General features: G+C 39.8%; 1 protein-coding gene across 1 annotated transcript in view; it reads left to right on the top strand.

Annotated features, from left to right (window-relative positions):
- LOC107733308 (transmembrane protein 121-like) overlaps positions 1–2,720 on the top strand; it is a 3,169-nt gene extending 449 nt beyond the window's left edge. The window contains exon 2 of the mRNA XM_016544881.1: positions 1,569–2,720. Within this exon, the coding sequence (XP_016400367.1) occupies positions 1,653–2,603 (951 nt within the window). The 5' untranslated portion in view covers positions 1,569–1,652 and the 3' untranslated portion in view covers positions 2,604–2,720. The remainder of the gene's footprint in view (positions 1–1,568) is intronic.
- The last annotated feature ends 8,345 nt before the right edge of the window (positions 2,721–11,065 follow it).

The following is an 11,065-nucleotide window of genomic DNA, read 5'->3' as shown; positions in this document are numbered from 1 at the left end:
TATTTTTGACAGCATCCTCATTTTACAGCATTTTTACACAAGTGCCTAAAACTTTTAAACTTTTAACAGCACTGTAGCTTCAAGGTTTCTTGAAGCGTCTCGGAGACACAGTTCTTCTGGATTGAGTCTGTCTCAGTTTGTTCTGGTTCTTCATGTCATTCCAGACAGACTGATGATGATCAGATCAGAGCTCTGTGTGCAGCTCAAACATATATCTCACTGCATTATTACCTACTGATACTGTTACACTATTACTGATATTTCCTACTGACACACTACAGCAAAAGATAGAAATAACTGACTTAAAACCATTTTTAGCTGCCGAAAATACTAGTGTTTTAATCATTTTGGCCAGCACTGTATGTGCAAAACAAGACCTTTTAAATGCAGCTTTGTAGATCTGGAAACAGTGGCCAAAATACTGTCAGACTAGAAATTCTTCAAGATGAACCTTTTTCACATTTGCGTGTTTCTCAGTAGTGCAAGTCATCATAGTTGGTTTAACTTGAAGAGCAGTGAATGGGAGAGTTACAATATATTAAAAAATATATAGTACAAAATATTTTTTGCATTCCCATTTGCTCAAATAGCAAAAGAAAAACTCAACAATAGTGTTTTCATGACTTTCAAAAAAAGGAAAAAAATGGAGAGAAACTGATAGCGGCAGTGAGAAGAGAGAACGATGTCAAATTTACCATCCCTCCCATAGACGCTGCATTAGAAACAGCCTCGCGTTAGCCTTAACTAGTTTTTTATTTTTTTATTTTTGGTAATTTAATGCAAAGGTGATATAACACAAAGTATAGTGTTATAAATGTACACACATTTTGGTTTCACTTTATTTTGATGGTCCCTTTAACACATTCAAGTGTTGGTAGAGTATTAGTAGACTGGTAGGGTTAGGGTTAGAATAAGTTGACATGTACTTGCAAAGTTACTTATAGTCAGTAGAATGTCTGTTGGGACAATATCACAATAAAGAGTTAGCAGATATTAATCAGACAGTCTACTAATACTCTGATGAGTGTTAGTTGACATGTAGGTGCAAAGTTACTTATTGTCAACAGAATGCTCAAAAGGGACCATCTAAATAAAGTGTTACACACATTTAAAAAAAAATATATATAAAAAACTTTCTAGGATTTACAATGCTGATGACCGTTAAAAGCATCATCACAGTCTTGTGAAAAGGGTCCATTGTACCCTAAACATATTTGCTTTGATGGTTTGTGCATATTGGGACTTGCATCTTATAATAATAAATAATAAGTTTTATTTATATAGCATCTATCCAGAGCTCAAGGACACTTTACAATAAACATCAGAAATGTGAGGATAAAATCAAACAATAATACAGAAAGTAAAGCAAACATCGGATATTCAGAGATTAATATATAGATAAGACAACATAAGGCAGAGTAAACAGAAGTCAACTTAAGAAAGGTAACATTCTGAAAACAAGTGAGTTTTGAGCAGCGATTTAAATTCAGACAGGTTATTGGCAAGACAGAGTGATCTGGGAAGAGAGTATAATTTAGATTTCATCTTGGTGATTTGTTTGTGTCCAGCTAGTGAATCCTGGAGCTCCATGGGAGCAGCATCGAGGAGCAGAAGACTCTGAGTCCCCTTGGTTCAGGGAAGAGGTCAGCAGGATGGTGCCACCGCCTTCCACCAACAAGCCACACGTTTGCTTGTCCACTATCATCATCATGAGCAGCATGGCACTGATGGATGCCTACCTAGTGGAGCAGAACCACGGCCCGCGAAAGATCGGCATCTGCATCATGGTGACGGTGGGAGACCTCTGCTTCCTCATCGTGCTGCGGTACGTGGCGGTGTGGGTCGGGGCTGAAGTGAGGACGGCAAAACGAGGCTACGCCATGATACTTTGGTTCCTTTACATCTTCGTCTTGGAGATTAAGGTGTATTTTGTTTACCAGAACTACAAGGCTGACCGTAAGAGCCTGGACACATTGGCTCGGAAAGCTCTGACGCTCCTGCTCTCCGTCAGTATTCCCGCGCTCTTCTTGATCCTGGTCGCTATCGACCACATGGAGTACGTGAAGGCTTTCAAGAAGAAGGAGGAGATCAGAAACCGTTTGTTCTGGGTGGTGGTGGATCTGTTGGATGTTCTGGACATCCAGGCCAACCTGTGGGAGCCGCAGAAGAAAGGGCTTCCGCTCTGGGCCGAGGGACTGATGTTTTTCTACTGTTATATTCTTCTTTTAGTGCTGCCTTGCGTGTCTCTGAGTGAGATCAGCATGCAAGGCATTAACATCAGTCCTCACAAGATGATGCTCTACCCCATTCTGAGTTTGGTGACTATTAACATCGTCACTCTCTTCATCCGTGGAGGGAATATGCTCCTCTATAAGGACAACAGAGTGTCTGGGATACTCATGGCCAAGAACATCCTCGCCATCGTTCTGAAGACGTGCAGCTTTGTGCAGTACAGGAGACAGTTGCAGAGCGCCCCGCCTGGGTTTGGAGTGGAATTACAGAAGAACTTTGTGGCGTCGGGTCGATCCGGTCAGACTCCTCCACAGGGGGCGCTGCAGGAGCAAACGCCGCTGCCCGAGGTCACCAGGTGTGAACATACGTGACCCGGAATCTGAAGACTACCTGCACAAAGAAACATCTCTGATGAAACAATGTGGATGTAACATATTGCTAGCTTCATTGTTTTCATCCGAGAGAAATACAAGTGGAGCGTAATGGAATGAAGGTAGTCAGTAATTGCATCATGCTAAACTTCCTTCCTAACATATACATTTACTTTGCATACTATGCCAGCTTTCTAAGAATGTCATTGGACAAACTCTGATTTTTAAAATGGTCATGCTCATCGGGGGTCCAGGTTTGGCTGGTTACTTTGGTCAAGGTTGGTCCTGCTGGTAGATGTGCAATACACCATCTGATTGTGCAGAAACCAGTAGAAGTTTCACCAGTGACTGATGATTTCTGGAAGCTCTCGACTTGGTATTTGTCTCGTCTCAGGATAGTGACTAGTGAAGAGTTGGGAATGCTTCGAGACACAGGTCTAGTGAAAATGATTCAGCAAACTACAGTTATTTAAAAAAAATTATTGTGTCACACTGGTGCACTGCTTTAAAAACCATACAGGACACCGTAAACTCATAACTTGTAAAATAGTTACGTTTTCTCAAGAGATCAGGGCTGCGTTTCCCAAAAGCATCGTAAGCTTAAGTTGATCAGTTTTAATGGGTCTACGATGTACTTAAGCTTACGATGCTTTTGGGAAACGCAGCCCAGGTATGTCCAGCATGGAGTATGATAGTAAACCATTTCAAACACAGTTTGATCAGAAATGGTGTTGTAAAAGCGTAATAGACACTGTTATTTTGAGAAGATCAAAGAGCCTGTCTCATAAATGTAAAGTTTCATCATTAATCAAACACATTTTGAGATTTATAGAGATCATAACATTTGGTTCAAAAGAAAAAAAACTATTGTGATTCATTTGTATATTTATTTTCTAATCATGCAATATGATAAAAGATCAATTAAATTAAATTTAAAAAAGAAAGAAAAAAAAAACACTAAAGCAGCAAACGTCCTTTTAGTAGAAAAAGGGGAATTTTTTTTTATTTTTTTTATTTGATGCTTTGATAAAGAGTTGTGTACATATGCGCGTTGTGTGTTTGTTACAGCATGTTTTACTCAGGTCAGACACACAAGTGTACTGATTAGACTGAAGATAGAGTACGTCTCATGTCCTAATTACAATTCTGACGAGGGTTTTTAATTAAACAGCGTTACAAAGGGAAAATGACCAGTAATTCTCCTCTCTTAATTTTATTCTCCAATTAGCCGCTATCTAATTGCAAATGTAGTTCCTTTTTGCCAACACCATTTATCTGAAAAAGCCCTTTTAACACCTTGCCCAATCTGCTTAGCTTTCAATGAATTAAGTGTTCAATGAAAGAAGACAAAACTATTGTAGTATGCTACTGTTGCAGATGATGTTTAATATTATCATGTTCGATGTTAGTTATTAATTAACAGAATGAATGTACTGCTGTGTGAATAACTTCCAACAGATGAAGAAAACACACTGCCCTAACAAGCCTGTTACTGCTCATGCATTTGCTTACCTGACATGTAATGGAAGAAGCTGACAGAGATTCACTTTAAAACTGAAGCGTCTCAGAACACTGTGTTAATGTTGCAAAGTCCTGGAAGAGAGAAAAACATTACCGCAGAGTCACTTTAAAGTCTACATGAAACAGCATTCATGTCTCTTTTACCTTCACGATCTGACGCATTTTGTGATTTTATCCACGAGGAACTGAAATGAGGAATGTTTCACATAATTTAGTAAATTTAGATTTCATGTTAACTTTAAGCATTTGATTTGATTGACAAAGGTTTGGTGTTGACTTTTTTTTTTGTCTTAAGCTAGTCTTTGTATTTCTCTAGTATTGGTGTATGTGCGTGTTTCTTCATCATTCCCACAAAAGCAGGATGTTCAATGGTGGTAATATTCTCAGGTTATATTTGTAACCACTAAAATAAATGATGACTGAGATTTCTTATTGATGTTCTATGAAAGCGCATGGATTAAACAAATAACTGGGCATGCAGCCCGTCACCTTTCTATAGGAATATTTCATGCGTCCATTTGTTGTGCTGTTTACACATCAATGTCTAATTTTGCATTTGAAATCTGCCATTGACTTTCATTGGTAGATAATGTGTGTGCAGAGCATGCTGGGATATTTTTACTCCCACTGAGACAAACCAACTGACCAACAGAGATCAGTGCAACTGATCACCTCCTTACATTCTGCCAGTGCACATTCTTCCTGAGCCTAAGCCCTGCCCAATTTTAACTTTAATATTAAAGATGCAAAATTCTTCCTCGGAAGAGACTGCCACATTTTCTGATTTAACAATGTGACTCTACTTTGCAGCATTTGTACAGTGAAATTATTTCAGTCAGTCCCAATTCACACGGTGCATGAAGTGAGATCAGATAAGAAGTTCCTCTGAAAGCTGTTCAGATTAAAATTCATTTACAGTGAGATTGGCTTATTTAATCTATTTGTACTTTTTAGAGCTTGACACCCACAGTCCAGATTGGTTAGTGAATAAAGACACATTATTTATTTTTGAGCGGGGCTGCATAGGTAAAAATTGAATTTTTAAAAATTAAATCTTAGATAGCAAGTGAGAAAAATTGAAAGGTGACGTGTGGATTTTGCATATCAAATGCAAATAAAATATAACTAAATTGAATGAAAACTGCAAGTGTGAGATGTGCAAGATGGGCATCTCTTCTCTGTTCATCTGCTCTCTCCAGCATGTGTCTCTGTAATTGTTGATAACAAACCTCTCGCTCCATCGGATTCAGAGCAGCGCTGCTAGTTTGGTGTGTTAGTGGTGCACTTAAAACTCAATTGAATTCTCTCCTCACATCTTTGACAAACTTAAATGTGATACATAAAATAACATTTAGAGTCATTCAAATAAATAAACAGATAATAATATTCTCGTAATTATTTTAAAAACCCTTATGTATTCAAATAAAATTGCATCTAAAGTCATTCAAATTTATGTAAAAACACAAAAATCTGTGATTACACCAAGGCCATACTATGAATTAGATTAGCAGTGAAACTTCATCAGGTGCATCATAGAAACGTGGTTGAGAAGCACTGCATTAGATGCTCACAGGATAGCATTGCATATTGTATGGTTCCTCATCCACCAAAATACTTCAAGCTAAACAAATTTGATTCCTGCATAACTGACCTGCAATTTCTGTTGGTAGATCTTGAATGGCATCACTCATCTATTATAATCTCTCTGCTAAAATCCTTCATGAATTCTCCTAAAGACTGTACAGCGAATAGGACGTCTTGAGCTTCTGCAGCTGCCCAAACTAAAGTTGCTAACTGTCAATAAGAAACTTTATCACAACAGTAAACTCGAGCAGAGCTGCAGTCGCTGTATTTACTGTACTGCTTTGATTAATGTTACTCAGCTTTTATTTGTAACGCCTCTGGGGAAGGAGGCGAAAAGCTCCTGAAAACTCAAAAGTCATTAAAGTTCATTGTGAACACTGTATGGATGAAGGTTTAGGGATGTTCCCTGAGGGAGGTGTTCCAGTATCTGTATCACACTGGCTTAGTTTTATGCAAATAATTTGAGTCAAAAGATGGATAAGATCTTTAGGGATTACGCTCATAGATGTATGCTGAGTTCCATCGAGAGTTTACACAAAAACTCCCCTCTCTTGACTTATCAGAAAATTTTTTGGTCTGCACCCCATTTACTTTATGTGCAAATACATCAGTTAATTCAGCATTCAATTCTTCAGGATATTCTTCAGTAGTAAGTGTCTAGGTAGTTGAATACAGAAATAAATTATTGCTGATGAATGATAATGTTGCTGATAACAGTTACCAGCATACAGTAGGTGCATTGGACAAATGTGCTTTTGCCCAACCTATACAAAACTCAAATAACCTATATATATATGTGAGCCTGGAGCACAAAAGCGGTCATAAGCAGCACAGGTACATTTGTAGCAATAGCCAACAATACATTGTATGGGTCAAAATTATAAATTTTTCTTTTATGCCAAAAATGATTAGGATATTAAGTAAAGATCATGTTCCATGAAGATATTTTGTAAATTTCCTACCGTAAATATATCAAAACTTAATTTTTGATTAGTATGCATTTTAGCACTAAAACTAGCTCCTAAATCTGTGAAACGTTAGGAGTAGTGAAGTGGACTCCTAAGTCACTAAGACCAAGCCACAACAATCCTAAAATAGCTGTTGCCCGCAATCTGCCTCGGAACGTAAACATTTTAGAAACATTCGATGATGATCTTTTAGAAAGGTATCGCCTTGGGTTTTGGAGGTTATCCCTACTCCAAATTTTCCTTTGATTATATTCTTGTTTTCATTAACCAGTTGAGCAAGAAATAACTGCTCTTCTTGCATCCAGTTTGGTTTCCTTTTACATGTGCATGTCTTACTATCAGCCATGATTATTCTACTCTGTTAATTAAAAGGCTGTTTAAATGCATATTGACTAATTGTTTACGAGAAGCATACATGTAAGAGGCTGACAGTTAGCTGAACATATACTTGTTTTATTAGTGACTCTTAGCCTGCATTTTAAAATCTTTATTTGAATGTGGCAATTAATATTTTTATTTTTAAATATTTATTTGAATATGGCAACATAATATTGCGCTCTACAATGTTTCCATGAATAAATCTCTGACTGAGACTATCAGCCAATCACTGTGTGCATAGTTAGTAAGCATGCTGACATCACCCATAGCAACGAGGTCAACCCCGCCCCCTTATTCTTAGCTTAAGACTTCTGTCTATTCCTTAGTAAAAGTTTGTCTCAGCAGCTTTGTGAATTGGTTTTAAGAGAAAACTCTTAGCTAACTACTTTTACTGCTATTTAGGGGAACACTTAGTGGTAAGATCAAATGTTTTGTGAATACGGGCCAAATTTTCAAATAGTATCTCAGCCAAATATTGTCCTATCGTAACAAACCTCACATCAATGGAAAGCTTATTTATAAATTGATGTATAAATTGATGCTTATGACTGGTTTTGTGGTCCAGGGTGACATATAATCGAAACACCATATTAAAGATTAGATGCAGTTAAACACCAGCAACAATAATGGATTTTTTTTCAGTGAGTCTGTGTTATAGCTACATCTGTTTGGAGATCTAATTATCAGGATTTAGTTTGATCAAAAAAAAAATCAACAGTATTTTCTGGTGCTTGGAGCGTGGTGTAAAAATCTTCTTTGGCAAATGAATTAGGAAATGAATTATGTTTGTTTAACTAACTTTGTTCAACTAATGCCATTGGTCTGAACTTCTCTTCAAAACTCTGTGTGTGAAAGTGAAGTGTTTTGGTGGGTCTGGTTGTGTTTCGGTGGCTCTCTTCGAAACCTTCGAAAGCCACGTTTCTATTGAGAAGTCTGATTGTTTGTGGAAAGAAACTGCTTTTGAGTCTGGAAGTTCTAGTCTGAATGCTTCTCAGTCTCCTTCCAGATGGGAGAGGCATGAACAAGGTGTGGGAAGGGTGAGAAGGGTCCTTCATGATGGAGGTTGCCCTCTTCACACACCTGGTGCTGTAGATATATTCGATGGTGATGTGCTGTGGCGTCTTCACTATCCGTTGTAAGGCTTTCCTGTCAGATGCTGAGCAATTTCCATACCAAACTGTGATACAGCTGGTTAGTACACTCTCAATGACTCATCTGTAGAAAGTTGTGAGAATAGAGGGGGTCATGCCTGCTTTCTTCAGCCTTCTAAGAAAATATAGGCGCTGTTGGGCCTTCTTTACTAAGGAGGAGGTATTTAGTGACCATGTTAGGTTGTTGGAGATGTGCAGTCCCAGGAATTTGAAGCTTTGTGTTGTTTCAACCACAGTGCCATTGATGGATAAAGGCTGGTGTTGGGCTTTGGTGCATCTGAAGTCAAAAATAATCTCTTTTGTCTTGTTGACATTCAAAGAGAGATTGTTGTAGTCACACCAGGCTATGAGTTGGTTGACTTTATCCCTGTATGCTGTCTCATCATCATTGCTGATGAGCCCCACAACTGTGGTATCATCTGCGAATTTTACAATGCTGTTGCTATGGTGTTTAGCAATGCAGTCATGAGTCAGCAAGGTGTATAACACTGGACTCAGTACACAGCCTTGTGGTGCACCAGTGCTCAGGGTAATGGGCTGGGATGTTTGTGTATTTATTCTGACAACCTCTGGTCTGTTGCTCAGGAAGTCAAGGATCCAGTTGAACATTGATGTGCTTAATCCAAGTAAAGACAGTTTTTCAATTAGTGTTTGTGGGATGATTGTATTAAATGCTGAACTGAAGTCAATGAACAGCATTCTGACATATGAGTTCTTGTTTTCTAGATGTGAAAGGGCCTGGTGAATTGTGAATGCAATGGCATCGTCTGTGCAGCGGTTGTGTCTGTATGCATATTGTTGCGGGTCCAGAGTGGGTGGGATAAGTGCTCTGAGGTGAGTCATGACCAATCTTTCAAAGCACTTCATGATCACAGGGGTGAGTGCAACAGGCCGATAGTCGTTTAGGTATGTTACTGTGGGGGTTTTTGGCACTGGGGTGATGGAGGTGGATTTGAAGCACATTGGACGACCGCCTGCTCAAGGGAGATGTTAAAAATATCTGTAAAAACATCAGTCAGTTGGTGGGCACATTTCTTGAAGACACGGCTGGGAATGCCATCAGGTCCGGCAGCTTTGCAGGGGTTCACCCTGAGGAGGGTCTTCCTGACATCACTTGAGGAAACAGACAGCACATTATTGCCTGGTGGGGGGGTAGACTTGACCACCTTCCTGGGGTTAGTTCCTTCAAATCGTGCATAGAACTCATTCAATGTGTCTGGCAAAGATGTGAAATTTGTAGAGGCAAGATGGTTTTTATGCCTGTAGTCTGTTACACATTGGATGCCTTTCCACATACTCTGAGGATCATTGCTGTTAAAATGTTGTTTTATTCTAGAGGCATAGGATTTTTTGGCTTCTTTGATGCCACAGGTGAGGTTGATCCTAGCTGCCCTGAGTGCCACCTTGTCGCCTGCTCTAAAGGCTTCGTCACAGGCTTTGAGTAGTGCATGGACTTTAGCATTTAGCCAGGGCTGCTGGTTGGGTTGTACAGTAATAGTCTTAGTAGGCACCACATCATCCTCACATTTACTGATGAATCCAGTGACGGAAGATGCATACTCCTCTAGGTTAATGTAACCATTGTGTGTAGAAGCCTCTTTAAAAACATCCCAGTCAGTACAATCGAAGCAGTCTTGAAGAACTGAGCTTGCTTTTTCTGTCCATACTCTGATGTTCTTGGTGGACGGCTTCTCACGTTTCTGCAGTGGTTTGTAAGTGGGGATTAGCAGCACAGAGATATGGTCTGAATGGCCCAGGTGGGGGTGGGGCACGGCTTTGTAAGCGCCGAGCGTGTTGGTGTAAACATTGTCCAGTGTGTTATCTTTGTAATGTTTATATGTTTTTTTTGTGTACAGCTGATAATATTGTGCAGTTCTGCCAGCACGTTATTCGCGTTCGCGCTCGGAAGTATGTACACAGCAGCGATAATGACGACAGTGAACTCTCTTGGTAGATATTGCGGCTGACATTTGATCAACAGATATTCAATGTTCGTAGAACAGTAACTTTTGATGATCTTAGTGTTGGTGCACCAACCTGTGTTCACATACACACACAGTCCTCCTCCTTTACTCTTCCCAGACGCTGAGGTTCTGTCGGCGCGTAAGCAAATGAGCCCATCTAGCTGAACCGCACAGTCGGGGATGTTGTCGTTAAGCCATGTCTCCGTTAAAATTAGGATACAGCATTCCCTCAGTTCCTGTTGGGTGTTCATTCTGAGTCTTAGTAAGTCTATGTTATTGTCGAGGGATCTTACGTTGGATAAGAACAGCGATGGTACGGCTGGTTTGTTAGGGTTAGCCTTTAGCCTGGCCTCAACTCCCCAGCGTTTACCGCATTTCTGTTTTCGTGCGCACCATTTCCGCTGTCTTCTAAGGCGGTAAGTCCGCTCAGGTGAGGCCGGGGAGCTAGGACCTGGTCGTCGTATTCCGTGTTTTTCTAGCTCCACTAACAGCTCCATTGCAGTGTTATGAGTTTGCTGTAAATCTTGCTGATGTTGTGTAAGGTTTCCGAGCTGTATGTTATCATTGTCACAACGATTTTTAAAATGGGAAACACGCAGAGAAAAACAATAAACAAGCAAAGAAATGCAGTCTGTTAGTCTGTTTCTTTCTTATTCCGAGGTCACCATAGCCACCAGATCCAGTCTGTATCCAGACCAAATGGTGGATCAGCACCTAGAGAGGACCTCTACAGCCCTGAATGTCAGCGGAGACCAGGACAACTAGATGAGCCCCAGACACAGATCCCCAGTGAAGACCTTGTCTCCTAGATGGCCACCAGGACAAGACCACAGGAACCAGATGAGTCCTCTGCACAATCTGACTTTGCTGCAGCCTGGAACTGAACTGCTGGTTTT

The sequence above is a fragment of the Sinocyclocheilus rhinocerous genome, unplaced genomic scaffold, assembly GCF_001515625.1.
Source record: "Sinocyclocheilus rhinocerous isolate Xijiao unplaced genomic scaffold, SAMN03320098_v1.1 scaffold11425, whole genome shotgun sequence".
NCBI lineage: Eukaryota > Metazoa > Chordata > Actinopteri > Cypriniformes > Cyprinidae > Sinocyclocheilus > Sinocyclocheilus rhinocerous.
The sequence above is the reverse complement of the archived record's forward strand: the minus strand, read 5'-3'. Positions and strand labels throughout refer to the sequence as shown.